Below are 21077 nucleotides of genomic sequence, written 5' to 3' on the forward strand. Positions count from 1 at the left end.
TCTCCCTTGCTGTTCTAATCATTAATATGATTAAAAGTAAAGCAATGTCTGAATGATTTCTTATATCAGAATTGAACTGTTTTGACAAATACAAAAATAATAAATAAATAAAATACAAATTTTAAAAATCCTGGAGGGGACAGGAAGCCTTTTCTAAACTTCTAGATGCAGCAAGTACAGTAGGGAATGGCCCTTGTGAGGAGATGCCCTGAGTATCTATATAGACCAAATAAGAAGTTTTGTTACCATCTAAAAAATGGTCATATGTGGTGAACGTCCATTAAGCAGTAATGCTTTTTGGAATACATGCATGTGGTGGTTTTACCGTGCTGGGCAGCTAAACCCCACAACCGCTCTCTCACTCCCCCTCCTTTAGATGAGGAGGGGGAGAAGTAAAGCAAAGAACAACTCACGGGTTGAGATAAGGATAATTTAATTAAAGGGAAATAATTATAATAATTAAATAAAGACTACCATGAACTAAACAATTTAACTAAGGGGAAATAAAAAGGGAAAGGGGAAAAGGGAAAATAAAAGAAGGGAGGAAAACAACAAACAAAATAAATGAAAGCTATATGGAAGTGCAGAGGAAAGAAATTACTCTCTACTTCCCACAAATGAGCGATGATTGACCACGTCCTTGAAGCAGGGCCTCAACGCACGCAGCCGGTGTTGAGAGGAGGACCAACGTCTTCTCAACGAGAGCCCACCCCTCCCCTCTTCTTCCTGTTTCCACTTTTTATTGCTGAGTGTGACATCACATGGTATGGAATATCCCTTTGATTGGTTTAGGTCAGCTGCCCTAGTGATGTTTCTCTCCTCACTTTTTGCCCATCCCTTAGGAGGGTTAGAGAAAGGCCCAATGTTGTGCCACTGCTGCTCAGCAATAGACACAACACTGGTGTGATAACACTGCTGTTCCAGCTACAAGTACAGAGTACGGCACTGTATGGGCTGCTGCCGGGAAAGTTAACATTCAAGCCAGACCCAGTACAATGCAACATACTCTAACTTTTGCTGCCTCTAGTTATAGGTAAAATTAGAAGTTGTCACTTAAACAAGGGGGCATTGGAATGCAAATACAAAACTCCAAGTACATTTCTGGAATACCTGTTGATGGGAGGGAGGGAGGAAGGGAGGGAGGAAGGAAGGAAGAAAGGAATTTATAATATAATAACATATAAAAATTGTTTAATTAATAAGATTAAATAATAATCATTATAATTTTATAATAATAAAACAATGCCATACTGTACAACACAGTCAATAAAGTGGATTTAATGAAATAAAAATAAAACCCATTTTTCCCATTCCAATGAATTCCTATCCCCATCATCACTTCCCATCCCACTGATCATTTCCTATCCCAACAACGTCCCAGTTCTGATCCCAAGGCTGAATTCCCAACTCCCACCCACCCATCCAGCCAGCCATGCACCCATTTTCTGCCGTCTGTGCTGGCCATGCCCACATCCATGCCCGGCCTGAGCATGGGCAGCGGGAGCGGGCTGCATGAAATAACTGAACATGAAATTATGAAATAACATTAAATAATAAATAAGGTAACTTAATTGTTGCTGTTTTTAACATTGCTTCATGACAATAGATGCAAACATGTATCTTGAGTTGAGGGCAAAGGTGACCTTGGATCTGAAGCACACAGGCGTTCGCTAATGTCCCCCCATCCGGAGTGAATCCACAATGACTCAGAAGGAAAAATTAAGTCCAAACCAGTGCGCTGTGATAAAGAGAGTTTAATGGGGTAGAAAAGGAATAAAAACAAACAAAATAATAAATGAAAATATTGATACTTTATAATGTATAAAATATATAAATATTGTTTAATTAATAATATTAAATACTTATAATTTTATAATAATAAAACAACACCATACTGTACAACACAGTCAATAAAGTGGATTTAATTAAATAAATAATAAAACCAGTAAATTAAATAAAATTTAAAAATTTAAATTTAATAAAAATAAAACCCATTTTTCCCATCCCAATGAGTTCCTATCCCCATCATCACTTCCCATCCCACTGATCATTTCCTCTCCCAAAATCCTCCCAGTTCTTATCCCCTCGGTATCCCAGTGCAAGAAGAGCTGCAGGCAGAGGCCTTGCTGAGTGACCACCTAAGGAGAGGAATGTAATCCAGAAGGCAGGAAAGAAGAGCAATGCCCCGAAAGAAGGGCTAAGTCTTGTCTCTCAGCCCTTTGGTGTCCCAAGCAGCAGTTGCCACAGGCAAGCTTTCCCAGCCCAGCTGCTGCCAGCATCCCCCCAGCTTGCCATTGCCACCTTCCTGGGTGAGGCGCGCGCACGTTTGCCATTGGCATTTGCCGTTGCCCATCCCTGAGAGTGGCAAGCAGTGCGTAGGTCCAGCACGAGAGAGGGGAGAGGCCAAGCGAGAGGGGCAAGGGCTCAGGAGCGTGGCTGCAGCTGGAGCAGGTGCCTGCAGAGGTCTCTGTGCCTGCGTGCTGAGCGGGCCTGGGTGCTGCAGGGGCCGTCGAGGAGAAGCCCGAGGTCGGTCACGGGTAGCCGTAAGAGTAGGCTCTGGCGTGGTCCTTCTGCCGCTGCTCGAAGAATTGCACGGGGCCGATCTTCATGTGGTGGGCTGCCCGCTGCCGCTCCTCCTGGGCCAGCTTCTTGAGGCGCTCCCGCTCGGGACGCTGCTGCGGCGTGATGGGCACCGACGACTCCTGCTCCTCCAGCGGTGTGGGCGCTGCGTCGCTGCCCGCCCAGGGCCCCACGCAGGGCATGTAGTCCCCGCGGGGCTGCGCCGGACGCTGCGCTTGGCCCCCCGCAGCTGGCAGGCCCAGCACTCTGGGCGCCTGCTTGAGGGGAGCTTTGCGTGCTGGCGCCGTGCTGCCTGGTGGTGCCGGCAGCGCCTGGGCCTTGTGGCCAGCTGGGGGCCGGGGGGCAGCGGGCACAGCGCTGGAGCCTGGCAGCGTCGGCGGGGCCGTGGGCATGCTGCTGGGGCCGCTGGAGGTGGGCTGCGGCTGCACACAGGGCGGCTGGCGCACTGGCCCCAGCGCCTTGGCCCTGGCCCCCAGTGGCTGAAAAGTCTCGCTGGGGGTCTTTGTCCCCGGCTGCTGGCACTGCAGCATCTTGGCCCCGCTGGCTTGGGGCCGGAGCCTGCCCTGGGGCCGCACGGCATGGGCATGGGCACGGAGCTTCATGGGGAGGGCCTCTGGCAGCAGCAGCGCTCTGCGGAGAGGCAGCACCGCTGCTCCTTGCCCCCCAGCAGCCCCCAGGCTTCGGGCTCTCTTGCTGGGCGCCCTGGTGCTGTCGCTCGCCAGCTGCTGCCTGCCGCTGCCCGCTTGGCTGCTGCTGCCAGCCAGCGCGCCGTGGCCACGTGTCTTACCCTGGTGCAGCGTCTTGGGGCCTTGGCCAGCCTGGCCCAGCAGCAGCAGCGTCTTCTCCTTGCCGGGGGTCTTGTCTGTCCTCAGCCTCCTGTGCTGGGAGCTCTGCGCTGTGCTGGGGGTGCTGGTGGGCACGGGGCGCTTGGCCCCCCACTTGGTGCCGGTGGGAGCAGGGGCAGGCGGGGGGCTCTGGAGGGGACTGCGAGGGGGACTGGGCAGGGCTCTCCTCAGGGCTGGGAGAAGTTGAGGCCTCTTGAGGGGAGCCAAGGGAGGCCGGGGCAGGGTTCTCTTGCGGGCGGGGACGAACTCCTGCTGGGGAGGCCTTTTGGGGAGAGGCTTGGGCAGGGGTCTCCTGCAGACAGGGTCGGGGGGGCTCTGGAGGGGACTCAAGCGAGGCTTGGGCAGGGCTCTCCTGAGGGCAGTGAGGAAGTCAGGGTCGGGGGGGCTCTGGACGGGAGCCTGGGGAGGCAGGGGCAGGGGTCTCTTGCGGGCAGGGAGGCAGTCAGGGTTGGGGGGCCTCTTGAGGGGAGCCAAGGGAGGCTGGGGCAGGGTTCTCCTGCGGGCAGGGATGAATTCCTGCTGGGGGGCTCTTTTGGGCAGGGCTCTCCTGAGCTGGGGCCGGGCTGCAGGCTTGAGGGGGGAGCTAAGTGGCGGCACAGCAGCTGCAGGGGGCTGCAGCGCCCGCCCAGCCTGCACCTTGTCAGGGTGCAGCCCAGGGCTTGAGGGGACCTCACCCAGCGCTCTGGTGGCTGCCAGTCCGTGTGTGCTCGGCTCCTCGATGTCCTCACAGAGGTCGGGCAGCTGCGAGAGGAAGCGCTTGAGGACAGGACTGCTGGGGACAGCGGTGAAGGCATCCTGAGGCTCCACGGCATCAAGGCAGCTGAGCAGCTCCTCCAAGCCGGAGCTGTCCAGGTCGGCCGGGAGCTGGTCCTGCAGGTGCTGCAGCTGCTGGCTGTCCCCTGCCAGCTGGGGAAAGGCCTCGGCGAAGGCATCGGGGCCCAGCTCCAGCAGCTCCAGGGGCTCCTCAGGCACCTCTGCAAGTGTCGCCGCTGAGGAAAAAGCAAGCCAATGCAATCCCCCAGGCATCCCCCGATGCCAGCTTTGCCATGGCTCCTGGGTGTGGGGTGCCCAGCGGCCGGCTGGGCCAGCCCCAAACTCACCATCGGGCGTCAGCGTCTGGGTGCTGGCGGTCGCTGGAGCCTGGGCAGGCTCGGGGGGAGTGGGGCCGGGCAGCGGGGGCCCCTGGTCCTCGCTGAGCCCCACGGCATGCAAGCAGGGCTCCGGCAGCTGCCCCCGGCTGCTGCTCAGGGTGCGGGGCGCGGGGAGCACCTGCCCCTGCAGCGGATGCCCCGGGACGAGGAGTGGGGGGGGGCCGGGGTAGGCAGGGGCCTGCAGCAGGCAGGTGCCTGCGGGGTGCAGGAGCTCCCCATGGAGCACGGCCCTGGGCCCCAAGCAGAGGGGAGCACCATCCTGGGGCACCAGTGTCCCCATCAGCAGGGGCTGGGAGACACTGGGGGCACCCACAGGAGCGGTGTGGAAGAGCTGCCCCACAGCAGGGAGCTGCCCAAGCTGCAGGTGGCGCCCCTCAGCTGGGAGGTGCCCCCCAGGTGGCAGCTGCACCCTGGCGGGGAGCTGCTGCACCTGCCCCTGGACCCCCGGCACCATGTGCCAGACAGTGGCCTGGGGCAGTGCGGAGGGGAGGGTGGGTACCTGGGGTGGCTGCAAGGGCAACGCCATCGCTCCGGGGAGGGAGGGAAGCAGCCAGGCAGCCACCGTTGGCGGCACGGCTGGGACGACGAAGGGGGAGTTTTGTGTCTGCGGAAGCCGCGGAAGCCGTCTGGGGAAACCCTCTGTGGGAAAAAGGGCGCTGGGCTGAGCTCTGGGGCGCTGGGCTCGCCAGCAGGGCCGCAGCCCCGGGAGGAGCGGGAGCCGGCTGCTGTACCTGCCATGGTGGCTGGAGAGTGGGGCGGTTGCTTGGGGAACGCGGGCAACGGGGGTTCCGTCCCAACGGCTGAGCAGCCCCTCGCCGACATCTTGGGGAGGACTGCAGGCTTTGGAGCCAAGCAGGCTGCCCAGCGCAAGACTTGGCCATCCCCAGCAGGCTTGCCCTCCCACGCAGCACTTGCCATGCCCAGGATGCTTCCACACCACCACTTGCCCGGCCCAAGGCTTGCCCAGCCCAGGACCAGCTTCTCGGCCTCAGCGGCAGTGCCCATCCTTGCCATTTCACCGCATGGCACATTCGCAGCAACCCAGACGAAATCTGCCCCATCAACACGAAGCGTTTCTTCAGCCAAAGAGACCTCGTCCCAAAGAATTCCCCTCTCTTGGAGGACTTTGCCAAGCACTTCCTTCCCCAGGGAATGGTACCCACCCCATTCAAGACTTCCCATCCCAAGGCTTTTGCTTCCCAGGGATTTCCTTCCTAGGGAACATTGCCCTTCTCTCTCATTTCCTAGCCCAATGGCTTCCCACCCCAAGGAAGTCTTGCCATGCTGTAGCCCCGAAATGCCCCCAGAGGGCACCTGGCAGCTACTGGGAAGGAAATGAGCTCTGTCATGGTGAGCTAGCCGCTCAAGGCCCTGCTCTTTGGCCCAGGTGTCTGTGAGGCGGTGTTGGCAAGGAGTCCTGTTGTGAACATAAGAACATAACATAACATAAGAACATAAAATAACATAAGATAGAAAAAAATATATAATAACAGAACGCGACATAAGAACATAAAACAAAGACAACTATCATGATGTCATCTGATAGGATGTAGGAGAAAGCAGAAATCCAGCAATGCTGTCTTTCCTACTCCTCAAAACCAATTCCGTTGACAACTAGGAATGCTTCCAGCTGGAAAAAAACGGAAGAATGAAGTGGAGGACTCCTTGCCATCACTGTGTTTCTGGAGCACACCTCTACCTTTCTGTCCAACAGGGGGTTCTTCTTGGGAGATAATTGCCCAACATGAAAAAACACAACCAAAGCCAGAGGACCCATCTCCTCAACAACATGATAAATAGAAAAGACATCTCTAGATGCAGACCCCAGAGCTCCAATTCACTATGTCCCACTAGTGGAAGTTATTTTTTATGCTTTGTTTTTAAGGCCACTGGCTGTCTCCTCCCTTATGCTGCCCATTCTCCCTGTTGTCCTGTCTTCTTTCTCTTGCATTGCTTCCTTTCCTTGGTGGACCTTGCTGAGCTCTTTGATGGTTTGTTGTATATATATGTATGAAGACATAAAACTGTTATAGAGTGTCGAAAGAAGGGCAACAAACAAGAGGGTCTCTTTTAACAGGGGTATTGAGGTTTGTGGCAAGGTTTTGGTAGCAATTGAGGGGCTGCACTGTGCTGGACACAGCAACAGACGCACCATAAGCCAAAGTCAGACGATAAGCCAAGGTGTGCTGCCTCTAAGAATGCACAGAAAATATTGGATGGAGAGAGCTGGGGAGAACAAAAAGAATGAGGAACAACAGAGGGAACATCAAGGTCATAGGAGGAGGAGAAGTAGATGCTCCATGGTGGAGCAGATAGTCTTTGAAACCTGTGCAGGATCCATGGCAGAAGAGCTGAATATTCCTGACAGGGACTGCAGCCTGTGGAGGACCCCCACTGGAGCAAAGTAGAAACAACAAGAAAGGATCGGCAGAGAAGAACTGCTGCATATTCACCACAGCCTCCTCCTGTGCTGCCCATTTCCCCAGTGAATGGGCTGAGTGAGATCAGCAGGTCAAATGGGTGCTTGGAGTGAAGTTGAGCCCAGAAGAGGAGGAAAAGTGTTACCCCTGTGTGGTTTGATGTTTGTCCTTTTGCTTCCCAACACCTGAACTAGGAATAAAATTTATACACATTAGTTGGCATTACAATAATTTCCTCAAGTTGAGAGAGTTTTTCCCACAACAGTCATTGATAAGCAATATCCCTGTCTTTATCAAAGCCCATGAGCTTTCTCGTTCCCTTTTTTTTCCCTAATTTTATCCCCTGTCCTGCTGAGGTGGGCAGGGAGTGAGCAGGTTGTAACCATCCAACAGAATTCTGGTACATCCAACAGAAGCTCTAACACATTCTTCATTGGAGAAGTAGACTTTGAAATGCCAAACACCTTTAAATCTATAGATATTATTTAGATATCACATGTTGTTAATTTTTACAAGTAATATTGCATGTTGTTAATTTTTCTAACATCTAGGCTATACATTCAAAATCAGTTATCTAATGAAGTCTATTTATTAAAACATATATAAAAATATATATAACACATATTGTGTTGTAAAGCACACAATTCCCTACCAATGACAACCAAAAAATCATCTAATTGAGCATGCAGTTTTCATTAACCTGTTTTTTTGTTGTTTTGTTTTTTTTTTACAAATACCCAACAACACATACACGTGTTGTGTTGTGGTTTTTTTCATCATTTCTCACTGAAGCAATACCCATCCCGTATCAGATCTGTGTCATTACTCTAATTTTTGTTCCTAATGTACTTGAAAAACTTCTTACCTCTATTGACTGCAACAGTGGATTTTTTTCCTTTCGATCTTAACTCCATTTATCAATTACTTATTCTCTTAAATTCCTGCTTTTAAGAGATGGTTAGGTATTCACCATCTCTCACTATTATTTATAGCTTTTCTTTTCTTTTTCAGTAGTTCAGCCCCAGTCAACTCGGAGGTGGGGAGCAGCAGCTTCTATGGAGCTCCTATGCTGAAAAAAAAAAAAAAAAGTTTAGCCTTGAGGGAAAAGGAAGGTGGGAGAGCCAGATGGGGCAAGAGGAAGGGAGGTGGTTTGACCAGGACACCTTGAGGGTCTGGGAAGAGAAGAAATGGATGGGTGCTTAAGAAATGAGCAGCATCACAGCCTACATACGGAAGAATTGTGACGAGCAGTTTAGAAATGTGAGCGATTGGTGGTCTTGTGTTGATCGGCAGCTGTGCTCCATGGTTATAGCTGTAATTTCAGCAGTTTACTGTGTAAGCCGCATGTTGCCACTTCATTGATCAAGGCAATGCTGTTCAGTTGCAGGGAAGAGGGGCAAGACTCAGGGAAGAAACGGAACGGAGAAAACTGTACAGTGTGGAGATGCACACGTAGCCATAAAATCAGTGCTGGACAGAAAGAGAGAAAGAGAGACAGACTGACAGACAGACAGACAGAACGAAAGAAGGGAAGGAAGGAAGGAAGGAAGGAAGGAAGGAAGGAAGGAAGGAAGGAAGGAAGGAAGGAAGGAAGGAAGGAAGGAAGGAAGGAAGGAAGGAAGGAAGGAGGGAAGGAAGGAGGGAAGGAAGGAAGGAGGGAAGGAAGGAAGGAGGGAAGGGCTATTACAGAATTCATTTCATGTTTCGAGATCTGGCCATACATAAAAACACAATAGGCTCTGTTCAATAAAGACAAAGGAAGAAGAAGCACTTTGTTAAAGACATGACTGGATGAAGCAGTGTTCTGCATTTACCAGTGTTTGTAACTCTGTCTTGCAGAGTAGCAGCATGTTCCTCCTGAATTAATATGGTGACTGCTGAACTTTTATAGTTCAAGCATTTTTATTTTTGATTTTAACTCTTTCTTATTTCCATTTGAGTGTTTTGGAGTGTTTGACTTAACACATCGCACTGTATCTCAGGAAGCACAGAACAGGGATGGGTGTAAGTGTTATATGCACTCTAGCATACTCTAGTGGTAAGGCCTCATTGTGACTTTGTAGTCAAGAGATGACTGAACAATGGAGCTCTGCAGGTGCTTGGAAACACATCCAAGACATATTTGAAACTTCATTTAAATACAGTTTGCATAACCATGTCTACAGAGACAAATAACAAAACAGGAACAACCTATCTGAATGCACTCAATGAATTCCCACTCAGTTGCACAGGCACATATTGTTATTCATAGGAATGTCACAGAAATAACTGGAATTACAGTTTAGATCAGGTCAGAATAGAAGGAGTTTATTACTACAGCTATAGGAGAGGACAGAGAGCAGCAGAATGACAGGCTCCACCCAAATGGGACAGAGCTTATATACCTTGAGATTGTAAAACCTGTCCTTTGCCAAAACTGGGTTAGATAAGCAGGACACGATAAACAACAACAGCGACTGAAATCCTTCAGATAAGAAGGCTCTAGGCAGCACATCCTTTTACAAATAATCCAATCCTTTGTTAATTAAATTATGCTGACTGGCATGTCAAAAATGTTTTTTAAACTAGTGAGGCCTGTGAAGGCCTATGTGATGCTAAATATTTTGCTTCTGCAGGAAGCTGACTGAGATAGTGGATATCCTGTTTGGTATTATAATTTGCTTAAAAACCTAACCAATGGCTTTGATCCCCCAGTGATTTCTGTCCTACATGGCTCTGTGGTATAAAAGCAAGCAATGCATTTCCCAGGGCAATGGAGAGGAGAGCTGGATAAACCCTATACCAATGCCCCTCTGAGTTTTGCTCCTCTATGCCATCTCTGTCTGCAGGACACTGAATAAGGATGTCAGGTCTGTGCCACAGATAACTGACACTTTAGGGAAACTCTGTCTGTCCAAGAACCATGAATCAAATTCACTCTTGCCCTCCAAAGACTAGCAATTGGCATCTTTCAGATACAGAGCATGGCTTCCATTCAGATGTTGCCTGAGCTTTGGAGGAATATATTGCCAGTTTTTTCTCCACAAGGAAAGCAATGTCAGTTTCCATTTCACTAAAAGAAGCTGTACTTCTCATAGAAACCCATGGCTCCAGGAGATTTTTAAAAGAGCAGATTTTACAGGCTTGATAATATTATTTCCAAAAGTAATAGGCAACTTAAAAGAACTACTTAAACTGTGCTAAGTTGAACTGTAGATATCACTTACTTTTTAGTACAGCATCTAAATAAAAAGGAGATTGAAAAAAAGAAGATAAACTTAAGGAAAAACAATTGATAAATAGAAGTTTAACTCTTGACTTTTGTAAAATTACATATTAGCACCTTTCAAGAGAGAAACGTGTCAAAATTGAAATGTGAAAATGTTCATTTTTGAAATAAATTTATTTTTTGCATTTTTTTTGTGTAGCTTTTTTCATTTAGATATTATTGTTATTATTATGGGATATTTTTCAAATGAAACTATTAATATCTGTTAATTTCAAGATACTGCCAGTACACTGATATGTTTTTTTTTGTTTGTTTGTTTTTTAATCTCAAGAATTGCCTTTAAAGTGCACCTCATCCCTATGCAGGAAGTATGGCAATAGGTGTGAGTTTTGCCAGTGCAGCAAATACTAATAATATTGCAATAGATTTCTGTCTACTGGTATTTTGCTCAACAACCTGCTTTATTCTTGTCTAATTAGTTTTACAGCACAGTTTTGTTTTGTTTCCTATTTTACGGAGTATTTAAGAAAAATATGCATAGATTTACATTTTTAGTATAGATCTGGAAAATATTTTAAAGCACTTTGAAGACGATTTCCAAAAAATGATGAACTGAACGAGCTTTGCTAACATATACTCTTCATATCTATCATCAAAGGTTCCCAGCTTGGCACTGCAATCACATTGTGTCCTTGGAGGCTGGGAAAAGTGGGGTGGAGAGGAAATGTAGGTAACCAGAAAATCCAATATGTTTCTGAAAACACTCTTCAGAGAAAGTTAGTTTCTTGCTGTCATTGATTTTAAGTAATTTAGTGCTGGTGAAAGGTGAGAGCTGAAGAAAAGTAGACAAACAGGGAGCAGTTTGGATATAGCAGCCCTCTGACTAGCTTATGGTAGTCTCTGTGCAGGGACTTCAGGGGTGGACAGAGGCTCAGGGAATTTTCCTGTGCCTGCAGGAAGGAAGGGGACCTTCCACCTAGGCCTCCCATCTTGGCTTTTGCCAGCTAGCTCTTACCTGATGGCACTACACTTCTTTGGAACACACGTGCTTTTGGAGAGAGAGGCTTGTTCTTATAAAGCATTTTTTCAAAGTACAGAGATTCTGATTACAGTTGAGGCCCACAGATAATATTGAAAAATAATTATTGCCCTGGAAATACCATTTAGTCTTAGGAAATCAGTTTTTTATCAGGTGTTTCAAAAACATCTTAGATCTTTTTAAGAAACAACCACTACAAACACACACACACAAACACACACAAAGGCTAGAAAAAAACTCTCCAAAAACAGTTTACAATGATGTGCAATAGAAGTTATGGAGCTCAAGTCCTTGACCTCCCATTTAGTTTCTGTATTATTTATACAGCTATATTCCCAATATTTATTCTATCTATATCAAAATGACATCACATGCCCTTTTCTGTTACAAATTGGACTTAACTCAAAGCTTTCAGCTTCAAACCATTCTGAACAGTGGGAGGACATATTGATTCCTGTAAGCCAGGATATCAGGTTTTCACCTCTTCAATGTGTTACTTAGAGAAATGCAAAGTAAAGGGAACTGTCTAAATGACTTTAAAATGCAGACTGTGTATCAAAATAAGTAATACAAGATACTTTAATAAATAGATATAAAGCTCTTGAAATTCCTATTTTCAAAAGACATGACAGAAAACTACCTAACCTCTCAAAGCGGCAATTTCATACTAGTGGTTTCACAGCCATCTGCTTCTAGAGAGAACAGTGCATCAAAGTTCAGATTCAGCCTCCACCCTGAACTGAAAGCTGATGCTTTTGAGTAAACACCATCATCCAAAATATGTCCAGAGCAATAAAGTTAGGGAAAGGAAGGGTGGGAAACTCTGCAGATGAACCATCCCTCCAGTTGTGATGATTCATGGTTTTGTCTTGAATATATTGTTCTCATCTGACACTGCCTTCAGACTGGCCTTGGGTTTCAGTGGCTACAAATTATAAATCACCTGTACATGATCTGTTTATAGTTTAGCAAACTGTCATGGCTATAGTAAGACCAGGAAGAACAAGAAAAGTATGGAGAAAAAAAAAAAAAAAATGATTCAGAGATTGTCAACATACGGTCACAGAAAAATAACTATGCTGGTTTCCTAGTAAAAGAAAGGAAGGTTCATAAATGAGAAGACAGAAGTTGTTTCACTTCAGAAGTTACAGGGGCTGAAAGTGACAAATTTACAGATCTCTGTATACAAATTAAGTACTGTTTCAAACAGTGTAATCAAGAACCACTCTGCATAATATAATATAATTATTGGTAATCAGAGATGTACAGAGGGCAAAATGGCTGTTTCACTGAAGTGCTGAGATTTCAAAATGTATATTCATTCAAGCTCTAAGTGAAGACTGAAGCCTTCAGAATTCTTAAAGCAAAAACAAAAAAATGTCTGGGAACATATTGCTAATATCTAGTAGAAAAACAAAAACAAAAAGAACATGAAATTACACTTCAAAATGTGAAAACAAAGTGTTGCATTATTTTGATGTTGCTGCAGCTCTTGGCATTCATACTAAACAAAATTTCAACAAATGCAACATACATTTTTATTTTTTGTTATTGGCAATGGAATATTGCCCCAACCAAGTTTCTGCAAATAGTTCTGCTACAGGGTTAGAAATCATAACCTCAAACTAAATTCAACAATTTTGTCACATCCTACTGTCTTTTAATGGTTCTCAGTAAAAGGAACACCAGTAAGTCAATCAATTACTGTATATGTGGCATATAAACCACGTATAAAAAGTAAACTGATTTTAAATAATGGAAAAAAATATGCAAATCCAAACAAGAAATAACAGGATAGGTCTTTAGATCTGCCACAGTTTAACTGATGAAGGTGTAAAGGAATAATAAAACTGTCCTCCACCAAACCTGAGGACTTGGTTTTTAGATCATCTTCTGAGCTATTGGAATTATCCAATGGAATTAAGCAATGACCCAACAACATGCTAATCATCTTTCCACTCCCTGTCAGCATTCTCTTTTCCTACCTGTGCTCACCACACCCTCCTGATTACTTTCCTAGACAAAGAAAATCTCATTTGTATATGTGCCAGTTAAGTTTTTACTCCCTTGTCACTACCAAGCTGCTACAAAAACAAACAAACAAACAAGAGAAACCAAGAGTTTTTTCACACTGTTCTTTAAAATTCAGCAACTATACAAACATTTCAGCATTTCACATTGTCCTAGAAACTTTACTGTTAATAGACAGAGTCATGATATTAAGCATAGATGATGCTGATTTCTTAGCATTATCTGCTGTATGAAACTCAAGAGCACCAGAAGCTCAGCTTTCACACCATTCATTCTTTTTCTTATTGTTATGGGGAAGGAAGAAGAGAAAGTGGAGCAGATTTCAAGTCCTGAATATAAAAATATATGATCATTACAGCTTTATGGGATAACATGATCTTTGACTGCATTGGAACACATTAAGAATTCATTAATAACATGATAGCTGCAGCTTGTTTTTTTTGTTTAAAAAAAAAAAAAAAAAACAAGCATGGAAAAGTATTATTAGCTTTAAAGGTAAAATAGCATAAAAGTCATCACCAATGTTCTTGGTCTTCAATATACCAATACATATAATTTGTTTCCTAAAGAGCTATTTAAATGTCTATTGGATCCCAAAATTACACAATTAGCTGGGATGTCATAAGACTGTTGAATCAAAACAAATACACAACTTTATTTAGGCTGCTTCTTTACACAAATGATAAACCAAATACAAAGATATCACATTAAAAGGAGCACTCCTGTTACAAAGTAAATTGGGGGGAAAAAAAATGTTAGCCAACAGAAGCTTTAAAATGAGTGCAACACCAAGAGGGTGTCAGAGGTGCTTTGGTGACAGGGAGATAAAGGCATTATCATATACTCCCCTTAATATTCCTCTTCCTGCCCCCTGCTTCCTGCCAAACAACTTTAGAAGTTGTTTTTTTTTTTTTTTTTTTTTTTTTTCTGTGATGTTGGCTATTTCCTCCATATCCCCCCTGATTTTGAGTCCTTTCTTGACGCCTTTTTTGACGCCTTCTCTGTCATCTCAGTTCTTGCTGTTTTCCAGTAGGTCAAGCCCAGTCCTAGCTCACCATTTACACTTGCCTTGGTCACTTACCTCCAGTATACAACGTATGTACCTACATAAACACAATTCTAGAAAATAATATACTAGAAGAAAACAAAACTCAAGTTTCAGCAAACTAGACCAATAGAATTCTTCCTTCTCTGTTTCCTAAGCTGTTGGGTATTTTTGAAGTAGATTTTCTCAAAGGCAGTGACAATCTTTGCATCATGCTTGTGTGCAAAGCTAAAAACAATGAGACTTCACGTGGATCCATTTGTAATAAAAATAATTAGTATTACAAATAAGAGCTATTGCTATAAGGCAATCTGGTTTGCATTGTGAAGTAGTCAGGTTTGTGTCACTGGACCTGACCTTACACAGTTAGGCGATCAAGCAGCTTCTCTCATGGAAATAGCTCGTCATCATTGAAGCAGAAATTTTCTAGTCACTGAAGAAGGGGCTTTCTTCAGTCTTAGTTGCAGCCTATCTAGTAGCTTCAGATATAATTGATCTTTCAGATAAAATAAATAAATAAATAAAGTAACTTCCTGTCTCAAGCTGACAGTATTTGTAAACACATGTTATTCTTATTTGCTAGCAAACATTTAAAATTGTAACCTCTGTGGAAAGTGCTTAGGAAAACTGAGACATTATTATTTTTCTTTAGGCTCCTGACAGATATGCAAGGAAGGCTCAGCTGTTATGCACACTGCCTTATACTGAAAATATACTTTTGTCTGTAAAGATACAGAAAATACATTACATACTCATGCCCAAATAGTTTAAGGCAATAAGGCTGGGAAATCTTTATAACAGCAATACTGTAGTTTATTTATATTTTGTAAGTATACAGATTCCCACTTTCTGGAAACCAGAGATATCTGAAAGGTTCCTCTTAGCATATCCACTGGATTGGCAAGGTGATAGAAATGATCTGTCCTGTATCTGTAGATATTTTTCTAATGAACTAGTAGGTCCAGCATACACTCAGTAAGGTTCTTGATAAAAAGTCTAACCCTCTTTCCATTGCAGAACCATTACAATACATTATGGTACATCTGCTGAAGAACTTGAGGCATGCAAAACACAGTGTCTTACTGCAGCTGCTTATATACTACTCCTAACCATGTTGTGTTCCTTTGGCAAACTCAGTGCTTAAAGAATGCTTTTCTCAGTTGTCTACATCATCTTTGAGTTATTATTTACAGTATTTACTCTTCTACAAAATTTGTGAGGAGATATTTTTGATTCCATTTAGATCATGAAAACTTGTCATGTCTTTATTTTTAAAGGAAAAAAATAATAAAAAAAAACTTTGTCAGTGTTTGCATAGGTAAGTTTCTCATCAGCAACTGCAGTATGAGGGTTGCAATATTTTTTCAAGACTATGTCTTTTTCATTACCATTTTCAGATGTATTGTCTAAAATGTTTTCTAATATCTACTGTAACTCTTCCTGCAACCATGTGTATAATCTGTGAACTCTAGTGGACTTGTTAAAGAGAAGCTATTTTGCATAAAGACTAATGAGCCTAGTTCGGTCAGTGATGCACAGAGACACCTTTCACTGAATTTTCTGGAAGCTGATGATGAAGGCCATTGCTCCAGTTATGTTTTCTGTACATAGCAGTGTAAAGCAAACTAATAAAGATTGCTCTTTTCCTTCTGGAGTTTTTCATAATTTATTCTAAAATAAAAGTCAGACGCCAAAACAAACACCCCTCTTTTATGTGCAAAGGAGTTGACAATAGGAAAAAAAAAGAAAAAAGAAAAGGAAATACTGCAGTATATATTTCGCAGATGAAAAAGAAGATACAAAGCAATCAGATGTTTTACCTAAAGCCAAACAAGAAATACATGGCAATATCAGTGACTTAAAAAATACCTCAGAAGCCTCCAGAAGCCAGAATGCTATCACTCCTGCTAGAATGCATGCATCTTTCTGGTACTGTAATGAGTCTCTATCGATGATATATACACCGTTGCAAAATGCCAACCACTAAGGAAAAGGAAAAAGTACTTACCTTGTTGCAGCAAGGTCCATTATACCCTCTTCTGACAAGACTGAAGAGAACAGTTTTCTCTTGTCCCAGGGTACTACAACTGTTGTGTACCACAGAAGTACTCCTCTTATTTCTGGCTTCTTTTGCTATAGAGATAAGAAAAGATCACTGTTCTGGATTGTAAAGATTTGGCTTTGTTTTGCTCTCATTTTCACATGAATTTGGAGTTCACGTCTTTGCAGACACAAGTTTTCAGTCCTCCCCAAAACACTACAAAAGACTCACAAGAATCCCACAAGAGGAGCTGTAATATTTTCCAGCTACAACCTTGTCATGAGTGCTGTACCCAGCATTGGGCTAAATGTGAGAAGTTTGTTCACTCCTACAGACTACGTGCAATGAAAATAATACCTAAATTCTCCTTAGGTAATGCATTAAAGACCTAAAGATATAAAAAAATAGATTAAGAAATGGAGTCCTTGTTCACCTTTACATATCCTTTATTGTATCAACTGCAGGTAAGCTAGGAAGAAAGCAATGCTCTTACAAGTTCTTCTCACTCTTTCCTATTCACCATTTAACTTTTACAGACAAATAAACTTGTAAAACACAAAACAATGCAAAGTTAACTTGATCGAGCGTTTTATCTGCCTTCATTAAACAGACAGTGTTTAAAGAGGGATCCTACTGAGGTGGAAAATGATTTTGATATCACCAGAATACATATGTCTGAACACCCAGGTAGGATTCCATTTTGAAGTTTTACAGAATATTACTACCATGAAAACACTGTAAAGATATATTAGAACAGACAGCAAATGCCCTTTTGGGTGGAAAATACAATGATAATTAATTCATATAAGCCAAAGAATGCAGCATAATTCATCTCATCAACAACCTATTGATAAACATAATGCAAGACTTGAAGTGCCATAATGCACTGTAAAATATAAATGAAAATAAAAATCAGATTTGGAATTATGTAAGAGTTACTGTAATTGCTTAGTATAGAAGCCAGATGCATGTATCTATTGTCAAGGACACACAAATGTATGTAACCTTAACTATTCAATATAGTTCTATTCTATTAAGAACAGAAAAATGAACTGTGTCAACACACAGACAAGCATGGTAAGGTACATAACAAAGCTATGACAGGATGAAAATTTCTAAAGCATTCATAGTTGTCTTTTAAGTTATGAATCAACATTTTCAAACCAATTTTTTCAATCTGTCCATGACTGAAAGCTGACCAAAAGCCTCAACATGTACTGCAAATATTTGTTTTCTTCTGCATAGTGTAAGAGTGCTCCCATGATACACCTTTGACAAACAGCTTGGACAACAACAAAGGCAGAAATTCAAGTGTAAATAGCATGACTGAACAAAATTACACAAAACTTCCTGGGAGGACATTTGCCACAGATTGTTCATGCAAAAGAGGACCAACAGCAAGATTAAATAGCAAGTGACAGATTACAAAAAACTTCTGAAACAAAGAAGAAAGCCTGGAAAAAACTGTAAAAGCATGACTGTTTATGAGAGAAGGCCTTGAAGCTGATGCAGAGGTAGTCAAACTCCAGTTTGTTGCTGTCACAAGGTGTCCCAACAAGCAAACACATCCACTGTGATGGCCTGACAGGGGCACCTGCCTTGTCAGACCCTGTGACAAGCCATGAGAGGGTGAACCCCTAGTACCAAGCAGGGAGCCACACAGGTGGGTGTACAAGACTCAGGGTCAGGTGGAGGGGTCTAAGCCTGTCACTGGGGGCTGAGGGTATTCAAACTTCTGAGGTTAGTTCTACAGGAACATTTAGAAATGTGTGGACATTTGATAATCTTTTGCAAGTGTCTAGTGTAGTGGCTTCTCTGATATTGATCCTGAATGTATAGTTCACTGATTGCCTGTTAATTACATGTCGTTAATTATTCAAAACAGTGCTTCAATCCTGATTTAGTTAAAACTATGTGATCTGAGCAGTGGTTCTTTGTGACACATAGTTCCACATATATCAAGACTTATTTTTTTTCTCCCTATCATTTCAGCTGGACAAAGTCTATATACATAAACTCCTAACAATCCAAATACATATATATACACACATATGTATACATATATACCTACTTTGTCAATTTTCAGTTGGTGATAGGGGCATTTTTTGTGTGCATGATAGCCCACACTTCATAGGAAGACTTTCAAACCTGAGAAGCAGCAATCCCAGAATTCCACCTGCTGCAGACAGTCATATAACTACTTTCTACTTTTTTTTTTTTTTTTTTTTTTTTTTTTTTACAATTTGTTGTTTTCTTTTTTCTTTTTAACCTTTTACAATTTCATCAAAATTATTTAGCTACTCCTCAGAACACTTCCAGGGAAAGTTAAATATCATTAGTACCTCTATTTGCAGTGAGGAATTCACAGAAGTTAAGAGAATAGTCCAGATTCCTGCAAGCGGGGCCTAAATCTGCAGGCAAATGATTTCACCTTTCTGTTGAAAATCTGCCCCTGTTTAACCTCAGGGACTTCTGTGAAATAATTTAACTTTCTTGATCTCACCACCACTGATAAAGGCACAGGGATACTTGATTACCTGCAGCACAGAAGTAAGTACACCTCAACTACCTTCTTTAATCCATACCTGCCAATCAGTCTATTTTGCTGGTTCCCATGCTTGGTGACTGGGTCAATTAGTTACAGAACTTCTTAAAACTGGTCAGGAGAGATGAGTGATGGGAATTATGTGCTAATTTCTAGTTTTTAAAACATTAGGGTGTCTGATTCACAAGGATGATCAACAGGGATGGCTTGCATTGAGGTGGCAGTCCTACTTCAGCTGCCTACAGCAGATCCTCTGGGAAAACTCAGCTGCCTGCATGGCAGCTACTGAATAACCACAAATTACCGCCTGATGTACTGCAGAAAACCAAAGGGCAGTTTTTGGTTTACCTCAATACGCTGTGCTCTGAACCTGTGATACTTCAGCTTTTGCTTGCTGTTGGTCTAACCTCACAGCTCAGTGCATTCTGATTCCGGGAATGAGACTGAACAGTGGGGCAGGAGCTGCTACATTCATCCTACATTATGTGACTTGTTCTTGCGACAGTTTAAGTACCTGAAAATTCCAAATATACCTAGACCTGAAGCTTTTAAAATTGTCACATTTAAATGAAACTTTACATAAGGGAAAAAAATTAAATTCAGAAAAGGTCAGCTGTAATTTGTATTTCATCAGATAAAGTGAATACAAAACATATTTCTCACCTCAACAGCAGTTCTCCACAACAATTCATACCTTGTTATTTTATGACTACAATGTATGCAAGAAAAGCAAAAACTATCATTATTACTTGTTTTCTTTGGATTACTCATTCATTGTTCCCCCAACATCTTATGTAAACCTTTGTTTTTACACGCAACATTTCCTGAACTGATAATTATTTTAGTTACAGTTACATAGTACATTTAACAGAAGCAAATAAAATAATATATTGTAAAAAATGTGAATTATATTCTATATGTCAAGTTGTCAGTTACAAGTGCTTTCCGTACTGCATCTCTTCACACTGTTCTCATGATAGTAAGGCGGGATATCTTGTAGAATTCGAATCCCACAGCACAGTGGCAAAGCCTACTGCTGAATACTGCCATCACAATATAACATTTCACATTTGATTACCAAACTCTAGAAGATAGAGAAAGCATCAACTATGATTTGAAGTCTTAAAAATAAAAGATTTTATAAGCTTAGTATGTTCTTAATGAATTATATCTCACACTGCTGAAACTTTCACACAGTTGGCAGAGGCAAGGGACAGAACAGATCACATGGTTGTCATTCATGCCTACATCCACTAAACAGTCAGAGAGTTCTGGAAACACACATAAGGCATTGTTAATTACTCTATATCACAGCTACTAGTATGGTCTGGTTTACTTTTACATCATTCTAACAGGATGCTAGAGCACACTTGAGAGCCTTTTGAGGTCTTCAGGGGGCTTAGAGCACGCTGTAGAGACCTACAAGGTCACCAGGGGGCCTTAAGGCACACCAGAGGGGACCTGAGAGCATTCCAGGAGGTGCCAGACTTCACTGGGAGGCCCTGGGAGACTCCAGGGCAGTCTTGGAGGCCTCTAGGGCAGTCTAGAGTGCAGTGGGGGTTCTTGGATGTTCTAGGACATCCAGGAGAAGAGTGTGTCCTAGGATGTGCTGAATAGTACAGCAAGACATCCAGGAGGCAGCAGATTACAATAATTAATCCATGGGAAGCCTCTAGACCAACTGAGTGTGCGCTGGAGAGCCCTGGGAGTCCTCCAGAGTGCCCAAGGAGGCTTCTAGGTGGTGGTAGAGCACACTGGAGAGCACTTAGAGGTCTCCAGCGGGCGTTAGAAAACACCAGGGGGCTCTGGGAGAGTTCTAGCTGCTGCTAGAGTATACTGGGAGGCCCTGGAAGATTCTAGGGTCCACTGGGAGGCCTCTAGTGCTCTTAAGAGTGCACTGGGGTCCCTTGGAGGTCTTTAGGGAATTCCACAGCTGATGGAGCATAGTTGGCCTTGAGGAAGTGATATAATGCAATAGGAGGCCCTAGGCGGCTTCCAGAGAATAGAATACACTGAGGGGCTTAGGAGGCATCCAGGTAGCAGTAGAGGTTGCCATGGGCCGTAGGACACCTGCTGGTTATTGTAGAGAGAGTACTGGAGAGTCCAGAGAGGTATCCAAGGGGCACTAGAGTCCAATACGAGGCCCTGCAAGGCCTCCAGATGTGAGAAGGT

At 43.6% G+C, this 21077-nt stretch overlaps 1 protein-coding gene across 1 annotated transcript in view; it reads right to left on the minus strand.

Annotated features, from left to right (window-relative positions):
• Window positions 1-1695: 1695 nt before the first annotated feature.
• The window catches only part of LOC113844056 (uncharacterized), a 64658-nt gene continuing 45276 nt past the window's right edge, over window positions 1696-21077 (minus strand). Inside the window, exons 2-6 of the mRNA XM_072039477.1 lie at window positions 16328-16452; window positions 7862-8065; window positions 5308-7186; window positions 4526-5215; window positions 1696-4414 (exon numbers count right to left, since the gene is read on the minus strand). Coding sequence (XP_071895578.1) covers window positions 2532-4414; window positions 4526-5215; window positions 5308-6079 — 3345 coding nt within the window. The 5' untranslated portion in view covers window positions 6080-7186; window positions 7862-8065; window positions 16328-16452 and the 3' untranslated portion in view covers window positions 1696-2531. The remainder of the gene's footprint in view (window positions 4415-4525; window positions 5216-5307; window positions 7187-7861; window positions 8066-16327; window positions 16453-21077) is intronic.

Source organism: Anas platyrhynchos, chromosome 6, assembly GCF_047663525.1.
Source record: "Anas platyrhynchos isolate ZD024472 breed Pekin duck chromosome 6, IASCAAS_PekinDuck_T2T, whole genome shotgun sequence".
In the NCBI taxonomy this organism is placed as follows: Eukaryota; Metazoa; Chordata; class Aves; order Anseriformes; family Anatidae; genus Anas; species Anas platyrhynchos.